This window comes from Corvus cornix, chromosome 7, assembly GCF_000738735.6.
Source record: "Corvus cornix cornix isolate S_Up_H32 chromosome 7, ASM73873v5, whole genome shotgun sequence".
Lineage (NCBI taxonomy): Eukaryota > Metazoa > Chordata > Aves > Passeriformes > Corvidae > Corvus > Corvus cornix.
The window spans coordinates 33825377-33850630 of NC_046337.1; the positions used below are offsets into that span (position 1 = coordinate 33825377).

Consider the following 25254-nt stretch of genomic DNA (forward strand, 5'->3'; position numbering starts at 1 on the left):
TGCATCCAACTGATTGAAAATGCAGTTTGTAGCTATAAATTTAACTCAACTCTTGGTAACTTAAATAATTTGAGCTATGTACACTTCCCTATTTTGGTATTTCTTTTGCAGTCTGCATAGGGAAAGTATGTGCCATTTTTTTTCCCAGGTGTTTTCTTCCCTTTGTAACCTCAGAACTGGACTGATTCTCAGTAAGCGTGATTTTTCTCGGGGTTTTAATCCCCACTCAGGTTCATAGAAATACAGTAATTTTGTTTTTTCATAGCAGCTGGCTTCAGGGTCAGGCTGGGCACCAGTGGCCACTAGAAAGATGGACTGGGTGCTGCCTCACCAGTATCGATGGCAGCAGCAGTATCCAGCATGGCATGAGGCAGGAGTAATGGAGAAACTGGCCCAAGACTGGATATTGGATGTCTAAGGAGGATCTTGGTGTGAGAGTTTAGAGGAACTGAGAATTCTGTATTGGATGGCTTGATTAAGGAGAGATTAGGGACAGAAAGGTGGCAAGGATTTAGGGTAGAGCAGTGTAGGATGTCTCTTACAGCCCACCTCAGGAATAAATACTTTTCTTTGTTTTGATGGTGTCCAAAATACCCAAATTTAGTCTCATCTGAAGCATTTGACTTTTGTACCCTGCACTGACAGCTCTTATTATTTTTGTGTTCTTACTCAGGTTTACTCAAAGAAGTAGAATTTTTGTCAAAGGAGAAACTTGAGCTTCAGTGTCAGGCAGAAAAGGACCATTCCAACTTACGCTCTCAGATGAAGATTTTGGAGGTGGAACTGGAAGAGCAGCTGCACAGTAACCAAGATCTGGCTACACAGTTACTGGAGGTTGCTGAATTAAAACAGCAAATTGAAGTTCTTGAAAAACAGCTTAAAAATCAGCGGCAGTTCATGGATGTAAGTAAGAGACCACATTTTCATGGGTTTGGAGGTAATAAATTCTCATCCTGGTTTTGAGACATGGAAGGTGGTTCCCAAAACGGGCTGTTTTCAGTTTTGGTTGAAATTAAGACTTTGGTATTCTAGTTTCATAAAAGAAAAAAAAAAGTTAAATTTTCAATTCCTTTTTTGTAGTATTGCAGCGTAATTTTTCCTTTTTATTAATTAATAATTGTAGTTTATATGTACGTTGCAGTCAAAAAGGTGCTTTCTCTTTTTTTTTTTATTCCCTGTAACTGTAGACATGCTTTCAGGACTACTAGAAGGTAGTCCTGATTAGTTATTAATAATTAGTTAATTATTTTTTAAATTAACAGTTTCTTCACCACAAAAACAAACCCCAAATTATTCTTGTACTCAAGATTGTAATGAAATCTTCAAAAATATTTTGATTCTCTCTGGCTGGGTTTACAGGAACAAGCCATAGAAAGGGAACATGAACGCGATGATTTTCAGCAGGAAATTCAGAAATTGGAAGAACAGTTAAAACTGTCAGCAAAATCACAGACTTCAGGACAGTCCAGAGAGCATAGGGTGAGTAAAATCAGAGTTGGTGGCCAAAGGAGTTTGTTTATTACAATTAAATACCAAAACTGTTTGTTCTTGGGGGTCTAGCTCTTGGGAGACTTTTTTCCTCTGTTATGCAGAGAGCAGATCTTTCCCCAGCTGATTGAACTACATTTAGGCAATGAGGGTACACTTACATTATTTGTTATAGAGATGGAAAGAACTGTTGTATGTGCTTTACACTGAAGTTTCTGAGTCTGATTTAAGTGAACTAAGGAGGACAACGCTACAGACACTCTGCTCTAAGAAGTGCTTCTGAGGAATGATTTTTGGGTTCTAAATATGTTTATTTTTTTAATCTATAACAATTGTAATAGAGATGTCCTTTGTCTGCATGCCTCATCCTATTTAAGTTTATAAATGAGTCCTTTTTTGCACATGTTCATTTGTTTGATGCTTGGCTTCAAAAATTAACTTTTGCTTTTTTTTTTCTTTTGGTTGGTTTTTTTTCACATAAATGAACATTATACAGAACTATGAATTGATTCTACAGGTATGGAAAACAGTATGAATGTCTCTTTTTCCTTTCAATCCCTTCTAGATATGCTATAGCTTTTTTCCTCCTCTTGATATGTCAAGGCATGACTCAGCATGACTTGGAGCTAAGGATACAGGTTTTAGGGTGGCAGAATTCTTGCAGGGAATGAAGAACTGCTTTCAATTTAATTTCCTGTACATAAGTACTTAGCTCTCCTGGCTTATTGCTCAGAGGTGTTACAGGCAGTTATTCACTGAAACAGCCTTTTGGTATGAAAGGAGAAGTTGAGGTTTGGAGCATGAAACAATGGTACTGGAATGGTGATGATAAAACTGTGCTTTAGCCTTCAGCTTTTGTTTGTGGCCTGGCTCTTACCAAAACTTCAATGTGTAAGCTACTTAATTTCCTTTCCATCTGTCTATTTATGTATAGTTTATGGAACTGTGTACCTCAGTGTGAGGTGTACATCTGTATCTTTGATATGAATGAATTTCCACTGAATGAATTTTCCATGCTGGAGGGCATAGCTGAAAAAAAATCAATGCTGTAGCTTTGCAACCTCTCTCAGAAAGGATGAAAACTTACTTGGAGAAAAACACACAAGGATGGTAACTAAGTAAGTGACATTTGCGGGTAGGGTGAGGTATGCAGGTATTCTGTGCCAGGAAATGTCAATATTTGTTCAGTTTTTTTAATGCAGCTGTAACATCAGTAAGTGCTTAACTCGAAACCAAATCAGCTCAAGTGAACTCCTGATTTCTGCATGTAGCAGTTACAACAAGTTTCCCTCTCTGGTGTTTACTAGGTTCAAGGTATGTGTGAGTGGGATTATTTTGTACAAAGAGTGTTGACAGGTTCTTGGGAGCTGCAGTGTGCACTGTGAGAGTGAAGGTTATAAAAGTGTTTTCTCAGCTACAGGATTGCAGCACCAGCTTTCTAGCAATGTAGTGTTATAAACATGCTTTTTATGTCAGAAGTGTCATAGTTTTGGGATTCTGATGCCAAAATTTTGTAGAATTCGAAAGATTAGACTTCTAGAAGATTTGCGTATACCCAAAAGCTTTACTGTAAGGCTTGTGTTATGGTTAGCCATGATTAGTTGCTGATGAGAGCAGAAGGGAGTAAGATCCGTATACAGTCAAGGAAATGTTTGTGCCTGTAAGCAGTTGAAAATGTAATGTTCAAAACTTTCGGGTTTTGTAACCAGTCTGTTACACTCTACCTGCTTATTAATTTGACTCTTCTCCATTTGCTCAAGCATGTTTTGCTGCTTTAGTAATATCTGCACAATACTTTGAAGATGTAAAGATCTATATTAATGCAAAGAATTTTTATTTTATAATGTTGAAGTGGGATTTGCATAAATTCAGACACTTTTTGATGAACAAAACATTTATTTTGTAAAATCCCATCTTCCTTGCTCATGGGTATTGACTAAATTATTTCTCCTTTCCCGCTGCTCCCCTGCCTGAGCTTGCTTTCACTATGCTAAATGACTTTATTGCACCCTGAGGTAGTCTATCTATCACACCAAAGCTCCTAGCCTTGCCTTCACCTTGATTACTGGGATGAATGAATGACTGTTTTCCTGCAGCTAAAATTCAAAATGGGTATCCTCTTCATATTTAAATGATTTTTGGAAAAAGACGTACTTGTCCTACGTTGACTCCTGGAAATCTCTGATTGCATATTTATCCTTCAGTTCTTGGTATCTTCCTTTAAACTGGAATTCCTTGGAATATTGGAAGAGGGTTCTGAGGTTACAGAAATAAATCCAAAGCTATTATTAATAATTCATGTAATCTTGGTGGGTTTTTAATCTCATAACCAACTAGCCCCCACCACCAAAAGGCTCCTTTGAGAGTATACCTTCATCTAGTGCTTCATGAGAGTACTGCAAGTGTTGAGAGAGTAATCACACGTGTATCTAAGAGCTGCTGCATTTGGAAAACAAGATTTCAGAAAGCTAACTTTTTCATACTTTCTATGCATATTTAGTTTTATTTTCACCTGGGATTTTAGCACTACTTTAATCCATAGTAAAACCTGCTTTAACACAAAATTACTCTCGCTTTCAACTGGAAGGAAATTTGTTCATATTGCCTGAATATCTGTATACTGTAATTCTGTGTAGGTAGAATCTTTGCAAGCAGAAATAAAAGAGAAGATGGGTGATTACAATAAACTGTTACTAGAAAAGGAGCGAAAACACCAAGAAATTGCAGCTCGTGATAAAGAGATAGAAAACCTGGTGGCACAGATCCAAGAGCTGAAGCTCAGTGGTGCTGAGGTCTCAAAGACTGTACACAGCTTGGAACACCAGCTGCAGAAAATGAAGAAAGTGGAAACTGAACTGAAACAGGTGATTTTTAAATCCTTATATAAATGGGTTTGGCATTACATGACAGTGGCTTTATGGGGGTTGTCAGTAGTGTTTGCGATGCTGTCTCGCACTCAGTGGTGAGTTAAATTGGTGAATTAATGGCACATATTACAGCCACGGTGTTGGGGTTTTAGGAGTTCTCCTAGGTTTTTTTCTGTTAAAGGAATTTTCCCCCCATACTGTTGCTAGGAGGACAATTGCTGGGTACTTGAGGAAAACAAAGAGCTACCCATTGGGGGTGGGGTGCACCTGGCTACTCTTTTATTTTCACCTGGGTGTGTGGGCAGTTCGGTCCCCTAACGCCGGAGAGGGAAGCTGTTTTTTTGTCGGCTGTTTTTTTTTCCTTCTGCGGAGAAAGACCCCAGGATCCCCGGCTCACCTTCCCTGCCCCGCTGGGGGCCGGGCCGTGGCCGCCCTGCCCCGCCGCTGCTTCGAGCCTTCGCTACGTTGTAGCCCTGCTCGGCCTGCCTGCCCAGGCCTCCAGGGGGTTCTCCGTTAGGATACACCTCGTCTGCCATCCTGGATTTGTGCTCATCCCTGCCGTTCCAGCCTGCTGTTCCCAAGGGTCCAGCCGGACACCAGGATCGGCTCCCCAGGGGCTTGTGAAGCTCCTTTGTTCCATCCCTCCCGGGATCCCAGACCACCAGAGCCGCGTGCTCCCCGAGCTCGCTCCAGAGCGCCCCCTGCAGCCGCGGGGGAACCATCGCACCTGCCCTGCTCACCGGGAGCCGCCAGCGCCCCTGCCGGCTGCGAGCGGAACTGCACCCGAGGGGAAAGGGCCTGACAGCCGAGAAGGCTGGCACTGGGTTTGTGATTGTTTGCTGTTACTGCCATAGTTATTGTTGTTTGTTTGACTGGTTATACACATATAGATAAATAATAGTAAAGAACTGTTATTCCTATTTCCCACATCTTTGCCTAAAAAGCCCCTTGATTTCAAAATTATAGTAACTCAGAGGGAAAGGGGTTACATCTGCTATTCCAAGGGAGACTTCTGCCTTTCTTAGCAGACACCTGTCTTTTAAACCAAGACACACAGTTTTAAATAATCTCTGGTCCTACAAACTCCTTAAGTCCACTATAAAGACTTACATACTACTTGTAAGTAGGGTGTCCTTAGGTATTACTTACAGGACTTGAGTAAGGCTTACTCAAAGCCCTGGTATAGAGGCTGCTTTTGACAGTTGTCGTGTTTGCTGCTTCAGAGCTACTCTTGTGCTTGTCTGGAAGTTTCTGAGAAGGTAGTGTTACTGAATATCAAACATTGAGGGTCTTCAGTAAAGTACCTGTGTTTAAAATGAAATTATCTTAATCTGTACCCCTTCTTGCTCTGTCTTTGAAGCCAGATCTGTTTGCCATAGTCCGAAACTTCTAGTGCTTTGTTACTACTACAGAGTTAATCACAGCCTAGAGTTAAGAATTTCAATCCATTTAGCAAAATTTACCAAACATCTGAGTAACTTCTTCTACCTGAAGAAGTTTCTATCTGAAACTGAATGTTCCGTTTCCTCCCAACAATTTTCCTTGGTTGAGTATTGTTAAAAGCTTTGTGGAGATCTTGTTGTCTACAGTCATGTAATATGGGCTTATAAGAAGGTGGAGTCAGACTAGAAGGTGCAAATGAAAGGATGAGAAGATACGAGTATAAACAAGGGAAATTCCAATTAAATGGAAAGGGGGAAGTGGTCACACTGGGGGCAGCCACTCCTTAAAGGAAGCTCAGAGTTGCAGTGGTGTCTCTGACTGGGAGATGTGAGAATTGCCTGAGCAGAGCCAAGTTGGTTGTGCTTTGAGTTGGAGAACTCTAAAGACCTTTCCCAGCTGAATTTTTTCTGTGGTTTTATCCAAACATACAAAAGCCATGCCCATTTAATTTCTGTCTGCCTTGGTGTGGATGGAGACTGTGGTGCTGCTTGCTGTTGGCAAGTTTCTCTTTCCTCTGGAGTCTTGGCTTGCTGTTAAACAGGCTTTCTTTAACCATGTGAATTCAGAATATTCTTTTAGTTGTCTGAATGTCCCCATCAGTTGGTGTTTTGTAAATACCTTAAATAAGCCAAACTCTTGAGTTTGGTTTTTCTTTTTTTTTCTGAGAAACTAATTAATCCAATCTAAACTAGGCTGTACTATTCATTTTGCTACCTGTAAGCATTGTAATAGCTTGTCTTGAAGCAATTTTGTGCAGTTAATAAGTTCCAGTGGAGCACTAACAACAATTACATGCCATGGTATTTTTCTATAAAAATACACTTGATGTGAATGATAATTGCAGAGTTTTATTGTCCCCCAAATTCCAACATATGAAAAATGCATGTATTGCAGGTGATAGAGAAATAAGGAATAGGTCTGGAAGTAGAAGTCACAGCTAACAGATCCATTTGCCCTGCTGTGATGTGCATGGAGCAGGTCTTTGTTTTATCCTGCTCTAATTCCTTTCAGTGGTTCATGTTGCTGATATGTAACATTGAAGCTCCTGGATAGGGTTGTGCTGGGGGCGTTGCTCATCCTTTTGCTTGAGACCTAAGAAGTGGGGCTAATTTAGGGAGTAGGCTCTCCTGTGGATTTTGGGATTCATTGAAGAAGACACCGCATTAGACTACATGTGAATGACCACCCAGAACGTTTTACAGTGAAGGTGCATTATATACAGCCCTGATTTTTGCCTGGTTTGCCACTTGATTTTGCTGGGTCACTGTAGCAACCTCAGGACGTGGCAACTAGAGAAGGCCAGGAGGAACTGAACTCTTGTGTGCAGGGCTGTACTGACACTGCACACTTGCAGCTTTGCTGTCCAGGAAAGGCAGGGACACGGGAGCTAAGGCAGCCCACTTCTGCAGGAGTCTGGGTTGCACATTGTTGCTGAAGAGTTTTGGTCAGTGATCAGTGTGGTTTGGGTACCGTATTTAGTTGATAAAAAACACCAAAAAAAGAGGCTCTGCTGTTGCTTGGGCTTTGGTTTTATGTGTGTTCTTTCCTGAGGAGCTGCCAGAGGGGCTGGTTGATATCACAGGTTTTATGTGAGGGCAAGAAAAATTTCCATTTTTCCCTTATCTTTTGATACTGTGATACGGTATTAACTTTGCAATTTATTTTTATTTTTTTAATTGCTACTACTTTCAGTTTACAATCAGAAGATGCTAGCTATGTACTCTGGGTCTTAGATCTCTTGAACTAGAGAGAAGATGGTTAAATTTATGTATTTTTTTTACAAATCATACAATGAGTCTAAAATAACATATTAAAGATATGTGCATTAAACTATGAGCAGAGTAAGTGTTGAACAGCAGAGGGAATTACTGCCTTAGGTTTCTTGTCCAGCTTTACTGTATGAAGTACAGATATGTAGGCTTACTGTGATGCCATGAAGATTTTTTGCCTTTTCTTTTATACCCCTATTATACCTTTTATACAACTTCTGTATTCTTAGTGCTTTTTTAGACTTAGTTACATTCTTAGACTTGTTTGTCAAGCTGAGAGACTAAACTTTTTAGAAGCTTAGAAGTAGTTAGGGATCAGTGTGCCCCAGACCCCAAGGTGCTCTCCAGAACACATTCTGTAAACTAAGATAGAACCATCCAGGGGAAGGCTCCTTGGGGAGGGGGGCTCACTTGAGCCTCTCATTGGGGAATTTGATAGATATGCTAATTAGTAAGACCTATAATGTTATACCAGATCTTTTGGGGGGGGATTGCAGGGTGCATTTTGGTGCATTCCACCTGGATGTAGTGCACCTAAAGATCCTTAAAATAAATACCAAGGTAAAATGCCTTTTCCTCTTCTAACTGTGTTTGACTCTTGATTTTAAGACCAGGAAAAGGCATCAATTGTTTGGACAATTCCCAAGTGAACCTTCCCTCCTTGGACTGACCCAGCTCTCGAGAAGGACTGTGAGAGAAGGAAGATCAAAAAAGAATTTTTTAAATAAAAACACCATAGCTTGGCAGATCACAGGTTGGACAAACTCAGTCCTGCTTTATCACAATCTGACTGAACTTAATGTATTTATGACTAGGTTTTGATCTACCCAGAACTCTTAATTTCTTAAATTGTGTCCATCTGTCAAATTTAGTTTGGCACATATACGGTATCATAAGAAATTTGGAAATGGCTATAAGGCCAAGATGTTATGTTCTTAAATGTATAAAATGCTGTGTAACTGAGAAAGTATAATTATCATTGAATGCTAAATTTTCAGAAGTTTTAAACTTGGATTACAAAAAATAAAGGGGTAAAAACATTCAGTTGTTTTGAATTCCTGTTTATAGGCCATTGGGATTATGTACTTTTCTTGTACAGGGTGTGTCAGGGTCGATGAAGTGTTTCGGCAGGATTGTCCTGGTTAGGTAGGTTTGTATATTAACAGCAATTCTGACATTAAAAAAATCTTTTTCCAGGATAAAGAGGCATTGCAACAGCAGCAGTACAACAACCTGATGCAGATCTCTGCCCTGCAGTCTAAACTGGATGAAGCGAGGCACCGAGTCCCAGTGGATGGCAACTCTGCTCCGGTGCTGAAGGAGCAGCTACAGGCAGAGCAGGAAGCACTTCAGGTCAAGGAGAGAGAGGTGAGTGTTTTGGGAAAGTCCTGCAGACTTTGAGTTGCTTTAGCCTCAACTAACCTTCCTTTTTCTTGCTTTGTTTTGTGTCCATCTCCCTTCCTGCTGGAAATGGTCTTGTGATTATTCACATAACTTTGAGACTGATCAGTATCAGTTGTTAACTGATTTTCCTTTCCTTCCAGAGTTGAAGTGGGTAGATAAGTTTTTGTTTGAGAGTCAGGGATAATTCTTTTAAGACCAGAAAGGGCAATTACCTGCAATGGTGTAATTTAATCTGTTTTGAGAGAATGTTTGTGATGAGTTTTTGTGTCAAGCTAAGAAGAAACAGAGAAATTGGTCCCAACATTTGGAACTTTTATTGGATTTACATGTATAGATGCATACACAACCCCACTGTATGTTTATATTGTTACTAAATAATTATTATAATATCTGTGATATAGAAACATAGTCCAGTTAAATGGTAGTGTTTACTACCATTCATGTGAAGAAGAAAAACAGGAGTGATCCTTCAGTCTACACCATTCTTTCAAGAGCAATAGAAGATAATAAAAATTAATTTCTTACAGATGGACTTCCCATTTCTCTTATGAAGTTTTATTTCAACAGTCATAATCCCCAAAGCCACTATTACCTTGCTACCCATTAAGGCAAGAGATGATAAAAACATTACACTGCAGAGAAAAGTGTGGTTATTGAATCATCTCTTTGTTGTCTGTGTTACTGGGATTGGCACTGTAATGCTCATTTCTGGCTTCTGGGAGGAGAAGGATGGTGTTTATATTGGCTGCTTGTCATTGTTGCACATCAAATGATAGTATGTCTCATATTGTTACATCAAATGACATCAGTCAAGCCTTGATCGTTCACAGTACAGATTAATGGATCTTTGTGAGCAGATAGTTTTGTTTTGTTTTTTTTTTTCTTTTTTTTAAAAAAAGAAAACAGAAATCCACCTTTGTAGTACTTTGGTTTTGCAGATGAGGAGCTGGAACACAAGCTTCTCACTCTCTTTTTATGTCTCAGATTGAGGAGACTGACAGCCGGACTGACAATCTCACAGAGTCAGACCTGAAACCAGACAGAATTTACCTGTGAGAATATTACAGTGAAATTTTGCAGCTTTAGTAAAACTCACAGAGAAGGCCAAGATGATAATTAATAAGAGAAGATGTTCTGGACACAAGGAAAGGATGTTCTTGTTATGGGACATTGAGAGTGTACAAGGAAGAACTTGTGAATAATATGTAGCAACTATACTTTTGCTTGTATAGCTGATTGTTTACTGCCTGAATGGTCATTGTTTGTTAGGCAGCCTTGTCATTGTTTGCTAAGCAGCCAGTCTTAAATTAGGCCACAGCCACTGTGAAGAGGTATAAGAATAGCAGTAGAGAAAAGAAAAAATCTTTCTACCTCTTTTGACTATGGATTATGACTAGTGTGGCTTTTATATGCGCCTTGACAAAAGCTACATCAGATATTTTATTAATGCAGGTTGATTAGTTTAAATCATTGAATTTGCTGAAGTTACTTTTTGCCATTAAATAATACGATAAATGAAGTTTTATCTTAGAGCACTTAATTGAAACAACTATGCATATTTTTTTTAGATTGCAAACTTGCTAGACCAACTAGAACAATATAAAGATAACCTGAGCAAGAAAGATGAGGAGATATTGCAGCTGAACTTGCAGTTAGAGATACAAAAAAACCTTAATACTTCCAACATCACCCAGCTTCAGGCAGAGAATGCACACTTGAAGGTAGGTTCCTTTAGCCTTAGTGCACTGCCTAAAATGTCAGAGACCTGCTTTCTTGAGAGTGTTGAAGTCTTCATCTCATGATGTTGTAAACAGATGTTTGGGTTGTTTCTCTTGCCAGCAGAATGTTGTGTTACCTTTACAAGACTGATGCTGGGTGTATTGCAGAACCAAAGCCCCCCCAGTATTCTCGATTCATGCTCATAGCATTATCTTATACAGTGATTTGATTTAAATCAAAGCTGAGGTTATTTTCTGGGTTGGGGCAGTCCAACACAGTGGTGCAAACCCAAAGAAGCTGTAGTCGTGTCCCTGAGTTCATCATTACAGTAAAGAGGAGAATGTTTAAATAAAGCCCCTAGTTCTGTTGTGCCATTAGGTTGAGAGACAAAGTCAGTCCTTTCTAATGAGATGATTGTTTTTTCTGGTCAGGAGGATCTAACAAAACTTCATGTGAAGCAAAGTCAGGACCTGGGTATTAGTGATTCCTCAGCTTTGTCATTCCCACAAGCACTGCTTGAAGAAAAGAATCAAGAAATCGATCACTTGAATGAGCAGATGAAGAGACTTCAGCATGAGCTGCAGAATGCTCTGGAGAATAAAGTAAGAGTGCTTATTGTAAGAGTGTTCATTGCTTGATTTTTGGGGGAAGCAAGGTGTGCAGATTCTTATTGTAAATGAAATCTGTTTGATAATTCTCTTAGGAAAGCAGGGATTATTTTGAAAAGTTACCAGCTGAAATGTGTGTTTCTTCCTGCTGTTAAATGTGTGATTTAATGCCTGTGTGATTCAGATGAGAAATATAAACTGTGTGCAATAATAATTCTCTACATACAGTAATATTCAGTCCTTATCCTTTTGCTTAGGTTGCAGAAGACCAAAAACCTGAAATTGAAGAACTCAGATCATTGGTCGAGCACCTTCGTGTTGACCAGGAGAGGCTGCGCAAGGACAAGGATGACGAGGTGGAGCAACTCCATGGAGTAATTGAGAAGCTTCAAAAAGAGCTGGCACAATTTGGACCAGTATGTCATGAAGATAGTGACAACCAAGATTATTTCTATGAAGGTGCATTGGGACAGTCAGTGGAAAACCTTCAGAATGAGTTGAAGAAGGAACTGGTAGATTGTCAGGGTGATCCTGATCCAAACAGAAGAAATGCATCACTACTCTCCAAAGTGAGAGAACTTCAGGAGGAACTGGAGCTTGTCTCAGCTTCTAAAGAAGCTCTGCAGCAGCAACTGGAAAAAAAGGAATTGCAGCACAAAACAGAAGTGGAAAATTTGGGGAAAAAATGCCAACAGTTGAGAGAGTCATCAGAGCAGTCTGTTTCAGAGCTCACCTCCCTGAGAATCCAGCACCAGGCACTTCAGGAAGAATACAGAGTTTCCCAAACTTGTTTGTCTCAGAGAGAGGCTGAGACAAAGATGACTACATCTCGAGTTCAAGAACTTGAAGATAAGGTGAGAGAAAGGGAAGCAACTATTCTAGAGAAACAGATGCAAATTAAGACAATGGCAGATCAAAGAGAAGCTGACACAACTGAGCTGCAGTACTTAACAGAAAAGGCAGCAGAGCTCCAATCAGAGTTGGAAAAGAGAGATGCAAGTCAGGCACAGGATGTTTACGGTCTTCAGTTAGAAGTTTCTAGACTTGATTTCCAGGTGCAAGCCCTGAATCAGAAAGAAGTAGCTTATCAGAGAGAAATCAAGGAACTTCAAGGGAGCACTGCAAAACTGGAAGGTGAAAGCAAGGCCCATACGGAAGAGCTTGAAGCCTTACGATTGGGAAGAGCTGAAGTTCTTTCACAGTTGGAATCTTACAAGCTGAAGGAGCAAGTAGATCATGAAGAGACTAAATTTCTCAAGCCATTCTGCCAGAGAAAAAGAAAAGATGTAGCCCTTAAAAATGGAATGGAGGAATTAGAAGCCAATATTGATCAGTCATTTGGAGTAGTGGCTTCCCCTACTGCTAAACTGGTACATTATTTGATTTTTAATAGTATTATTTGTGGAGATTTTTAAGAATAATCTATTTCTAGATTAATAGATTGAATACATTTTCCCCATTTTAATTTATTTTGCCTGTGAGAGTAGTTACTAGGTTATATTCCTTCCTTTCTCTCCACCTGTGAGCTCTTCCCAGCTTATTTTTTTTCCCTCCTGATCTGTTGAGGAGGGAGAGTGAAAGGGTGGGCATCTGCAAGCCAAGCAATGAACCCACCATTAGCTACCAAGACTGTTTGCCATCCTTCATGGCTGTATTGGAGAACTACTTGAAAACACTTCATCATGTCTCCTTTTCTTTTCAGAAATTCTTATTTACTGTGACTCTTTCTTGTAATTATTCTGAGTTTTTCCTAGAACCATTTCCTCCAAGTAACCTAATTGTCTTAAATTCTCATTAAATCATTCAATTTTAGAAAGCAGTAGGACTCAGATTACCCCTTTTTTCAGAGAGCTGTAGAAATCTGTCATACACCAATTTACTGTCTTTAAAGGCTGGTTTACAGAGGTGATAAGTGCTAGTTAAGAGGGCTTATATGAAGAGTTTGAGCACACAGGAGAGGAAAAACGTTCCGTGTCAGACTTATGTGGAATTTCAGGGCCCTGCTTGGCAGTATGATATAATAATCACCCAAGGTAGTTGACTTACTTAAAAAAATGATAGGATAATTGCTATGTATAATGACATGTTTATTTTAAAATGGAAATGAAGAGAGTAGCTATGCAGAACATGTGATCATTCCTGGTGTTTATATTTTTATTTGCGTGGAAGTTCAAGTTTGGAGCGCTGCCATCAGTGCCTGGGTGGGTCTGTCATTCAGGGTCTGTCCCAGAAATCTCTCATGAAAAGGAGACAGGTGGGAAAAGTGTTGAATGACCCATGCAGATTGGTATACTTCAGACCATGGAATGTGTCTGTACTAGGCAGCAGACTTCCAATCCAGTGACTGCTGGACCATGTTGCTTATACAGGTAGGGATTGTCAGATCCCTGTTTAGAAAACAGAAGTAATTTAGGATCCAGTGAAGAGAGAATTGGTAACATTTTGAAGGATATCAGGGAATGCTGGAATTCTGGGGGCAGTTAAGTGATTTAAAAATCACTTTTCAAGTAGAAACTCAGACTCTGAAGTGTTTAAATTGATGTTTATATGTCAGTATATGTATTTCCAGGTTTAAGTGCTAGAAGTTTTTAAGTAGGCTGAGGAGGGATAATTATCAAATTGGAGAATATGTTGAATCAAAGTGAATAAATTACCATGTTTTCAAGCATTCCTTACAATAGACTTTTTCTATGGATCTAGTTCATCCTAGTATTAGAAAAAGTAATAATATTCACAGCACTCTTAGAGGAGCATAGAACCTCTCCTGCAGTTATGCTTGGGTTCAAAAGTGGAAACAATATGAAAATTAGGAAATGTATTAAAATGAAAGCTGGAGGAGCAGCGAAAAGAGTCAAGTCCTGGCAGCTAGCACTAGGCTTAAAACAGATGATTAAGAGGGATGATTAACACAAAAGGATTTAGGTGATGGTCTAAAATGAGAGGGATAACAATTACTCACTGTATCTGACAAACTAACAGGCATGGAGGATGAAATGAAATTTCCATGTTGACAGGTTTAAAATAAACTAAAATATCTTCTCAAATAGTGCATTATTTAGACTCAGTCACAGAATCAGAGTGATTTTATCTTGAAATTACTTAAAGTGATTGAAGGAAAAATCAATCAATTCTAACAGGTCTTTTTTTAAGTGCATGTTTCTCAGTTTGTAATCATACTCAAATTCCATTAAACAATTAATGTGTTATTTTGTTATAGGAAAAAGATGAAGTTATGTTTGACTTGACATGTCACAATAAAAATCCAAAAATGCGGATTAAGCAATTACAAGAAAATGCCTTGCACCAGGAGTTGGACATGATCCACAGCTCTGAAGGGGATCAAGATTTGAAAAAGTATTGCCAGCAAATACTGGAAATTCATCAAACTCCTGATTCACCAAAACACAATTGGAACATAGACGAAGAGACTCCAAAAGATTTCCAGAATTTAATTGCAGGTATGTCTTCATGGAGCTCGCCTGAGGTCATGAGAAAGCAAGATATAAGCATGGAACTTCAACCAGTTCTTCACCTGACACCCTTCTCAGAAGCTGAAAACACAGATTTTGAAATTGTACACACAAGGTCATCCCTGCAAGGAGATAATTCCGTATCACTGGGATATTCTAACCTTGATGAAAATGGCAGTGGGGATGCAGCAGTGGGAGTAGATAGAAAATCTCCAGCTTTCTCTGGAAGTACCTATTCTGTTGATGATGATGATGAAGATATGGAGAAGAAGATTCTGGTAAGTGATATTTCATGTTTGATTTAACTCTTATTAAACAAGACTGCTCAGCTCTGTCCCCTTGGGATCACTGAGGGGCCACGGGCTCCAAGTAGTAGAAACCTACACACTGCTGGGAATAGGTCCACTAAAGTTTTGGGCATACAATTATTAGTTCCTCTCTTACTGTGATAATAACTGATAAATTTGTGATAACACTTAATGTGCCAGTAATTGAGCTAAATCTGTAAAACCTTTGCTACCACAGTACTCAGTGTACTGTAACAGCTCCCTACTTCTTCAACAATCTGTTGTTGAGTGTTAGAAGTGAGAGTGTTGGAGTGTGAGAGTGTCTTTTAAAACTGGAGAACAGAGGGTTTTCTTTTTATTGACAGTATTATATATATATTGTATACATATACTTACATGTTATCTTCCTGTGAAATTACAGAATAGACAAAGTCTGTACTTCAGAAAATTTATCTTTAGCTGTATATTTTTGTGCCTTGCTTTGATGGTTAAGTATAAATACATGTATCTTTCTTAAGACTATTAAAAGAGGAAAAAATTGAGATGGAATGGCTGCCAGAGAGCCCCAGTGTTGCATTAACCGTGGTATTTGCCATCTCTAACACTTGGATCAAGTAGGCAGTTGCTAAAATCCGCACTAGTTACAAAGTTGTCATAAATGCAGAAACCAACAGCTGGGTTCAGAAAACCAAATTAACGTGAAAAATTTATTCTCAAGCAGATGAGAGAAGCTGGTAGTCTGACTTTAACCCCTTCTGATTTACAAGATTATGAAAGATCAAGAGCATCTGCGATGAGCGATGGATGTGGCAGCAGTAAGTTGAACTTTGTAGATTCCTTTTACCTTTTGTTAACTTCAGTATTCAAACATGTTTCTCCTTTCTCCCATTTTCTTTTACTGTGGGTCTTTTATTGGAAAGCTATGCCTTTGTCAGGTGCTTCTTTGTTTAAAAAAATACATATATATATATATATGTATGTTTGTGCCTGCTTTTACCCTTTCATCTCTACATACAGAAAAGAGGCAGGGGGTTTAAGTGAGTCCTGACTACAACACTCTTTCTGGTTCTGAGGGCAACTTACTGACTTTTAACTTGTTTAAGTTAGTTAAGATTTCAACCAGCCAACCCACTCTAACCCTGCATTCATACGAGCAGAAGAAATCATGGTTATTTTGCAAGTGGTTGTTCTAGTTTCAAGTTCTTTCCATATTTATAACACTTTCTGGGGATGGGGGGTTGTCTCTTCCTTCAGATACCAGCTCAAATTTGGTAGCTAATCTAAAGCAGGAGCTACAAACATCAGATCATCTAGATGCCAATGTCACGGCTTATCTGCAATACCAGGCAATGATTCCAGATATTACGGAATCAACAAAAGAAAAGGAAATACTTTCACCACAGATGAAGGTAATGTATGATTAATATGAGCATACCAGCAAATTAAAGCTGGACAGCAAAAATTAAATGCTAATAAAAAATAGCTGCTACATCTACACTGAAAGCTGTTCTGTAATGGCTTAAACTTCAAGTTGATTATGGTTCTTGCCCTTGCATCTCTTGTGACAACATTACTGACATTTGCTTGTACTTGCTAGAATTGAACTAGTTTTTCTGGGACAGCACTGGTGCTGTTTTAGAATGTGGGGGTATAAGGACTGGTTAATCTGCTTTATGGGTTTGCCTTGGAGGCTTCACAGAAAGTTGTTTCAGAAGCAACCAAAGCTGGCTGATGTTGTGCTCCCCTGCCTGTTCTTGTCATCCTGATATGATGGAGAGCTGTGGAAACACCTTTGTGAGGTGTGCAGGGATATGTCAGAGCCAGTTCAAGCAACACGAGGAATATACAGAAGACTGAGCAGTGAGTGGTTGAAGAAAGTATATGTCTAGAACTCTTTGGTTTGCTGAACAAGCTCTCAGCCATTTCAAAAATTCCAGCTGTGGAAAGGGAGAAATTTTCATCTATGAGAGAATACAGGAGGTTACAGTAAGTTCTTAAGTAATAAGAAACTAGAAGAAATACCCTTCTTAGAAAGTGAATCCTGCCTCCTAATATGCTTAGCACGTTCTTTCAGCTTGCTCGGCACAATGGAGGAAGATTTATGCAAGGGGAAGGTAAGCCTGAATTCAAACTCACTCAAGCTAACTGGCACAAGTAACTCACAAGATGGAGACTGGGCCTTTATCATTCCTCAAGTCAGAAGGAAGATCCTTCCCCCATCCATCTGCCTTCATAAGGGACATGATGCTCTAGGGTTGGAGCACGAAGAGCACATGGAATAACTGATATGGTTCAGGAAAAGCCAAACATGCAAAGCTGATGAAACCATCTGCTGGCATTAGAACCAGTGCTACCAGAAAAGCACATCAGGTGTTAGTAATTGGAGATTCTTTACTGAGATGCACTCAATCACCCTCTTGCCATCCTGATACTTTCTCTAGAGAAGTTTATTGCTTACCAGCAGCTTGTATTTGTGTTATCATTGAGGCTGCCAAGCTGAGTGAGCCCTACAGATTATCACCCGTGTAGGGTCTAACAGTACTGTAACAGGGCAGTTCAAAGGTTTGGGACCATGCGTAATATTCTCTATCCTCCCAGTGAGAGGAAGGGGACCAGGATAGAGGTGAATCCCCCACTGTGCAGCTGGTGCAGTACTCAAGGTTTTCATTTTTATGATCACAGATTTACCTTTGAGAAGCCAGAAATGTTGGGAGCTCATGGTACTCGCCCGACCAAATGGGACAAGAGTGGCCAATAAGCTGGCCAAACCTATAAGAAAAGCTTAATTTCGATGAGGAAGGGATTGGAGGAATGAAGTCCTTCATATTGTAAGAGAAGATCAGATTTAAGACCACCAGAGGAACCTGGACATAGGTAAATCTGTGGCACCCAAAGGCATGCATCCCAGGGTCCTGAGGATACTTTGCGCTTGCAATTGCCAAGCCACTCTCCATCATTTTTGAAAAGTCACGGCAGTCAGATAAGGTCCCCAGTGACTGGAGAAAAGGGAAACATAGCACCCATTTTTAAAAAGCATAATAACGAGCACCCTGGAAACTACTGATCTTTCAGCCTCACCTCACTGCCCAGTAAGATCATGAAATGGATTGGACATAAGTAAAAAATTTCTTGTGATGAGACACTGGCACAAAGAGGTGGTGGATCCCTAGAAGTCCATCCCAGAATCCATTCAAAATGAGACTGGATGGGGCTTCGAGAAGCCTGAACTAATAGAAGATGTTCCCCATGCCTGTCACAGCAGAGTTGGACTAGATATGGTCTTGAAAGGTCCCTTCCAACTGAAAGCCATTCTATGATTCTGTGTCTAAAAAATTAATAATTCTATAACGCATAGTCTCAGAGCCTTCATGGAAGAGGTGAATTTTATTTTACCTTAAGAAACAAAGATTTTTGGTTTTTTTAGTTTCTTTTTGAGGAGCATCAGTCTAGACTTTACTGGCTGTAAGATCTGAGTGCATATTCCAGTACTGAATGTTTAGTTTGAACAGTTTACTGTGCTTTTGATGTTAATGTTTACTGAAGGTTTTCACTGATTCTTGAGGTAATCACTATTTTGATTCCAGTGACAGAAAAGCAACTCAAGTTGCTTCAAAAGTAATTCAAAAAGTGCAAGGAAAGAATATCAAGAGTTAAATAAAAGTACTCTGTGTTGTTGTTGGAGTGAGTAGCAATGAGGAACAGCTCCACATGGAAGCTGGGATATTTCTGATGAGATGTGTGTAAGAAAAGGACTTAAACCTCCAGTGACCTTCCTTGAAAAGAGGCCAGGAAACATCTGTGCATGATGTAATAGTTTGTGAACGGGGAATTTATTTAAAATATATTATTTGGCCTGACAATGTCACTGGAAATTGTTTCCTCTGACATTGTCAGGCCAAATAATATATTTTGGGAGTTGTTATTTGTACATAATTTACAAAATTAAGCCAAGCTTGTCTAAATACATAGTTCAGTTTTCTGGCATCACTGGGGTTTAGTAACATAGCTTCAGACTTGATAGAATTTAATTTATTCGCAGGAAAGTTAGCTAAATGTTTCAGAAACAAAGGTAAAGTACAGCCCTTTAGCATAAATAATAATTATGCTTAATTGCATCTCAGCGTGTTGATACAGAAACCTTACTTTTGTTGTCTAGTACTATCCCATCCTACTCTTACACTGCCAGGATGCTGATGCCTGTTTCCTGATATTATCTTTTTTTTTTTCCTTCTCAGACTGTGCTGAAGATGGTGTATGAGGAGAGCTGCAAAATATTGGCTTTGTCAGAGCATCCCTTTGGTTTTAGGGAGCTGAAGAACATCCCTCAGACCCAAGCAGCAATGGAGGGCTGGCAGAAGAAGGAATTATCCCTGCTAGATGCTATCCAGTCGCTGAAGGATTACCTCAGCAAGGTGGCAGATAGAGGAGACAAGGTATGGAAATAAAATACCCTTTAAAGCAAGGTAACCAGGTTTTATACATATAAATGTGTGTTGTATATATAATACGTTATGAGGCTTGTGTGTATATATATGTTTAAGGAGTAAGGGACAGTACTCTTTAAACACTTCTAAAAGTGCTTAGCTTAAATTAACAGATACACTCTTATGATATGAAAGACATTGGGTTAGAGATCGAGAGAGGAGAGATGCCATTTTAAAAAAATATATTTTAACAGGAAACTTCAGGTGTTGCTGCTGACTGGAGAGGAGAACTTCTGCAAGCAGTACAGAGTGTGTTTGAGAAGGAGAGAAGTGTGTTGCAAATTGACTTGAAGTCTCACTTCTCGGATCCTGCATCTGGTGACGCAAGTTCATTAGGGGAAAAGCTGGAGTATATAATGAAACAACAAGTATGAAAAGCTCTTAGAGTGTTCTGCTCAAAAATCACTTCTTTATTCTCTTATTTTTTTTAAAGGGTTTTTTTTTTTTCCAGTTTTATTGTTTCTGTTGTTGTATCTTGTGTGTTAATGCAGATGGCATGGGATCAGTAGCTCTTAGAGTTTCTGCTGTGGTAGCATTTTTCTTGAACTTTGTACATGGTGTTACAAAGCCTATTGGTTATTTTAGCTGGCATCCAGAAAGACTCTGACAGTGAATAGGAAATACTTGGTTGAATTCTTTCCCTCCTTCCCATTTGTCTAGAACTTCACAGACCTCTCTTGCAAAGGGTATATATTGAACTCACTCTGAATCTGGAGGCTTTTTGCCAATAATATTTAGGTTCTGGGTTGTCGTAATTGTTATGTATAAACTCAACAAGGCAAGTGAAGTGGGGTTTTTTTCTTCTTTACGTAATGCTAACATTTTGCATTAACATGAGGCATGAACTTGGTAATTTGAGTGCTTCTGTACAAAACTTGTACTGCAAGATTTTCCTTAGTGTTTAGCCTTGCAGAAGGTATGGAAATAGCCTTGTAGTTTGAATAGGCCTTGGTTTGCTTCAGGAGGAGCAGAGGCAGATGGTTGTGGAGCACCTCTTCTCCTCGGACCGGAATAGCCTGCTCTCAGAAATCCAGGACCTCCAAGCTCAGCTCCGCATAACACATCTTCAGAACCAGGAGAAGCTCCAGCAGCTACAGGAAACCCTTACCAAGGCTGAAGATCATGGGAACAAACAGGAACACCAGCTCCGGAGGAAAGGTAATTCTTACTGTCTTTGTCAGTTCTTTCTGTCTTCTTCATCAGTTCCTTTTTGCCTCAAGTATAAAAGGCAAAAAAAGGTGTCTTGCAAAGAAGCATTAGTTCTTTCTCGTATCAGTAGTTGAGACAAATCTGTGAAAAGCAAAGAGAAATAACCCAAAGCAATAGAATAGAAGTAGTGTATACATGGAGAAAACCCAGCAAGGACAGTAAAACACCCCTGTTTGTTTGCAGGGAATTGTTTATTTATATGTTTGCTAGTATAGAATCACAGAATCATTTAGGTTGGATAAGACCTTTAACACTATGGAGTCCCACCATAAACAGTGCCAAGCCCACTGCTGAACCATGTTCCTGACTAAATAAGCAGCCTTGGTTTTCACAGCAGGTTCCCTTTACATAATAAAGAAACAAGTGCAAGTGACCATGGTCAAAAATAAACATCTCTTTTCAAAGCAAAATGCTGCTTTTTCCTTGTTTTTGTTTTTCCCTCACTGTTATTCAGGATTCAGCCATTTAAAAGCTTATAAATAGCACATGCACTAGTCCAATAGAGGGAAGCTTTCTGGAAATCCAGAAGTTTATTGCTAATTTTATTTACATAATACTGTAGACATAGGTATATTAATTATTTTTTAAGTACATATCAAACAGGATCCTCCAAATTTAGGGAGAGTTGTTTCTCTTAAGTCACTTGCCTCAACAGAGCTGGCAAAACAGGTTCTATATAGTGACTCCTGTCATAAAATGTTTCCGTAAGTGGATAAGTTTGTTTAATGAGGTTTAAAATCCCTTAGTAACAGGCTGCTTACGGAGCATCACAATGATAGAATCATAGTGTTTTGCATCCTTCTGCTGATTTCTCTCATGTTTGAACAGAAACGAATTCTCCAGACAAGAACACTTCAATGCAGCTGATTTTTTTTCCTAATTTGAATTAGTGTAAGTGATATCATATTGTCAAGGTCTCTGTAATATAAATAACTGTTACAGTGTTTTCTTATCCTAGTTGAATTATTGGAATATAAGCTTCAGGAGGAAAAATCTATTGTAAGTGACTTGCACAGCACCCTCTCTGAGGAGCAGAAAAGATCCTCTGAAACATGTGATCTCCTGAGTCAGGAAAAAGCATCCCTGAAATCAGAGCTTTCTGAAAGTAAGCGAGAGAATGAAAGGTTGCAGAAATCCTTGGAAGAGCTTCAGAGGGAAATAAATCAGTTACGGTGAGAAGTAGATTATTCATTTATTTGATTTATCAGCAGGTCTAAAGAACTTTATACTGATTGGATCCATAAATGGCTTAGCCCTTTGAAACACAGGGAGGAAAACTAGGGTCTCTCACTTTTAAGGGTTATGTTTTCTTTACTAAATTCTGTCATCTTGGGTATGTACCTTTCCCACTTCCTTCTTAGTGTATGCCAGTATTTTTCTTTCCTCTCACAGGACAATGGCTTTGCTCTGCCAGGATAAATAACTTCTCTCTATCTCTTAATTGTTACTAAATCGAGCAATTCTAGCTTGGCTCGCAAGGAAGTAAATGTTTTTAGATGCTAACTGTGACTTGAAAACTGGCTGTCTTTAGAAAGAACAGAGGCCACCTTAAAGAAATAAATCAATAGAAAAACTCAGAGAAACCAACCCAAAATGTCTTGCTTGCGATGCTGGTGAAGGATGTTCTGTTCTGAACATAGAAATGCCGTTTTGAACTTTGCAGTGTTGAATTGGAAAAAAAAGAAAAGGATTTGGCAGCTGCACTTGAAGACTTGCAGGCTGAGCAGCTGAAGGGATCTGAGCTTCGAGGTTGGTTTGAGGAACAACAGCGTCAGCAGAGGAAAGCAGAGGAAGAAAAGACAAAGGCCATGGAGGTAATGCCCAGCTCCTCTGGGGCATGATGTTAACTAGCAGGTTATTTGTGCAGTCTTCTTCTCTTCCACTGTTTTTTGTTTAGTCTTCTTCTCTTCCACTGTTTTTTGTTTAGTAACTGTTAAAACCCCCAAACCTCCTCTGAATGTGCATAGCTGCTTTTTTCACAGAGTTAAAGCTTTCAGTTACTTTCATTAATTGCACGTGCAGAAATAAACCGAAGTTGAATGCCGTGTTGGGTTTTTTCCCCACATCATCTTGTTGTTTTTTGCTTTCCCATTTTCCCCTGTTGTGTACTGCCCCTTGCTGAGTAGGGCCAGCCAGATTCTACAGCTGTATAACTGCACCCTCAATCCCAAAGCAAACTTACCATGAGGATGTGAGGTGTATGATCTCTGATATTGTAAAGAAAACCACCCAATGATAAATAGGTTTGGCAGAGACTAAGTGGAGCCTTTTCCATATAATATGTATTTTTGGAGGTTAACCAAAGTCATCCTGTTCCCTTCTAAATTGAACAGAAAACAAGTGAACAGCTTTCTCTCCAAGACTGTAATAGCAATGACTCAGTGCTTGTAAAAGGCCTACAGTGAATGGAAAAGGAGGAAGATTTAACATAAACCATTTCTTAAACCCCAAAACTAAACTCTCTCAAAGAACTCCAGACAATCCTACTTAAATTCCCTAAGTGAGGAAACACAATTCTGACTATTTCCTTGTAGTCTGGCTTCTCCTCTCATCTTCCTGGCAGGTGTTTAGGTTTGTGAGTGATTCTTGTTGGGATTTTTGTAACTGCTGCATGGTTAGGATGTGCTGCTACCATCCTCCACCTTTTCAGAAACCTGCTCATGCAAGGAGGACAGAGTAGCCAAGGCCAGGAGAAAAGTGCATTGCCCCGGGGGTAGCTGTGTGAGAGATTAGTCTGGCATTCACAAATCTTTATTGAAGCCCCATTATGGAAAGCTGCTGCCATTTAGCATCTGACCTGTCTTTCTAGGAGATAAGAAATGGTGCTGGCTAGGTGGGGGGCAGGGTAGATCTCCCTACTAGGACAGCAGTGCCAGCTCTGACTGTCTGCAGTGCCCTGTGACTTCCCCTTCAGTCTCTGCCTTACTTTCTGAAGAAAGGCTGGCTCCCAAAATGGACCTAGGGATGGATTTTAAAGGGGAAGAGGGTAGATTTAGATTAGATATGAGGAAGAACTTCTTCCCTGTGAGGGTGCTGAGGCCCTGGCACCCAGATTACCCAGAGCAGCTGTGGCTGCCCCATCCCTGGAAGGATTCAAGGCCAGGTTGGACAGGGCTTGGAGCAACCAGGTCTAGTGGAAGGTGTCCCTGCCCATGGAAGGGGGTGGGAATGAGATGAGCTTTAATGTCCTTTCCAGCCTGGACCATTCTGTCATTATTTTTATCAGTCTCTACTCTGTGCTCTGAAGAGATGGGCTGCCAAGTCCTGAAGCTTTACATCTACTCTCACGGCTTATATTTTTCTTTTTAAAACAACCTGGGTTATTGTTGTTTCAGATGTTATTTATTAATGGGACTGAGTGATGTAAAGAGTAGTGATGTCCTAATGAGGGTCTTACTAACTGAAGAAGAAATAATGTACTGGCAGATACATTAACATGATAATTTTTGGATTTGTTGCTTGGTGGCAGATTGCTAGGGAGCATTTTTCTGACACTTGTAATTTTAAATTAAACTTTTTAATACCTGAACTATTCTAGTTAAGTCTTGAATATCTTCCTGGATAAAACAGGAGGTTGAAAATTGCTAAATACCAGCCAGCCCCACAAATGAGTGTTTGTACTGGACTATTAATGTGTTCTGCCCCCTCTGCCCAGGAGCTGCAGGCTGCCCTGGATGTGCAGTCGGTGCAGAATTGCCAGCTGGTCGTGTCCTTGGAGCATGAGAAAACAGTAACAGATAACCTCCGCAAGGAACTGCAGATCGAGCACTCCCGCTGTGAAGCCTTGCTGTCCCAGGAACAGACCAAACTGCGGGAGCTACAGAAAAACTTGGATGCTGAGAAAAATCGTTCATTGGAGCTCCTGGATTCCTTGAATCATGAGCGTGTTTTGACAGAGCAATTGAGCATGAGAGTGAAGGAAGGTGCTTCCTGTCAGCACAGGGAGTCGCTGCTGGAACAAGCCTTCATCCGAGAGCTCCAAGCCCAGCTGGAAGAGGAGAGGGCCCGAACTATGGAGCTTGCTGCTGTTATTGAGAAAATGCACCAGAAGGCCATCCTGTCCAAAAGGCAGCTGGAGGCTGAGGTACAGATGTGCTGCGAGGAAACCCAGAAGGAGAGGGAGGTCAGTGAAAAACTGCGAGCCACCCTGGAGTCTCTTCAGGCACAAAAGCAAGATGTGATCCGTTCCTTGGAGGCCCATAGGGAGAGAGAGGCCAAGCTGAAAGCTGACTGGGAACAACTGCAGTCACTCTTCAAGCTGCTGAAAGAGCAAGATAAGAACAGGAAAGAGGAGAGGGGGAGAGAGCGGAGGCAGCAGCAACAGACAGAGCTACAGAAACAGAAGGACTGGCAGAGAGATCAGGAGAGACTGGTGAGAACGCTCTGTCTTACACTGAAATAGCCGCACACTGGGATGTAACCCCCTGGATGATGTTCTTTGGTTGGAAGGTTTCCTTCTGTTAAAGCATTGTGAAAAATGCATTAAATGAGCTCTTTCTCATATGT

General features: G+C 40.0%; 1 protein-coding gene across 8 annotated transcripts in view; it reads left to right on the top strand.

The window, feature by feature from the left end:
• Window positions 1–25254, top strand: part of PCNT (pericentrin) — a 74202-nt gene that overhangs the window by 40315 nt on the left and 8633 nt on the right. For 5 of the 8 annotated variants that reach the window (XM_039554661.1, XM_039554654.1, XM_039554656.1 and 2 more), the window contains 17 exons: window positions 674–903; window positions 1360–1479; window positions 1985–2005; window positions 4125–4352; window positions 8765–8935; window positions 10540–10692; window positions 11122–11292; window positions 11556–12668; window positions 14516–15046; window positions 15774–15870; window positions 16310–16464; window positions 19291–19488; window positions 19734–19907; window positions 20502–20697; window positions 21707–21920; window positions 22412–22562; window positions 24404–25120. In XM_039554661.1, coding sequence (XP_039410595.1) covers window positions 674–903; window positions 1360–1479; window positions 1985–2005; window positions 4125–4352; window positions 8765–8935; window positions 10540–10692; window positions 11122–11292; window positions 11556–12668; window positions 14516–15046; window positions 15774–15870; window positions 16310–16464; window positions 19291–19488; window positions 19734–19907; window positions 20502–20697; window positions 21707–21920; window positions 22412–22562; window positions 24404–25120 — 4640 coding nt within the window. The remainder of the gene's footprint in view (window positions 1–673; window positions 904–1359; window positions 1480–1984; window positions 2006–4124; window positions 4353–8764; window positions 8936–10539; window positions 10693–11121; window positions 11293–11555; window positions 12669–14515; window positions 15047–15773; window positions 15871–16309; window positions 16465–19290; window positions 19489–19733; window positions 19908–20501; window positions 20698–21706; window positions 21921–22411; window positions 22563–24403; window positions 25121–25254) is intronic. The other 3 variants (XM_039554657.1, XM_039554662.1, XM_039554655.1) reach the window with 2 other exon arrangements.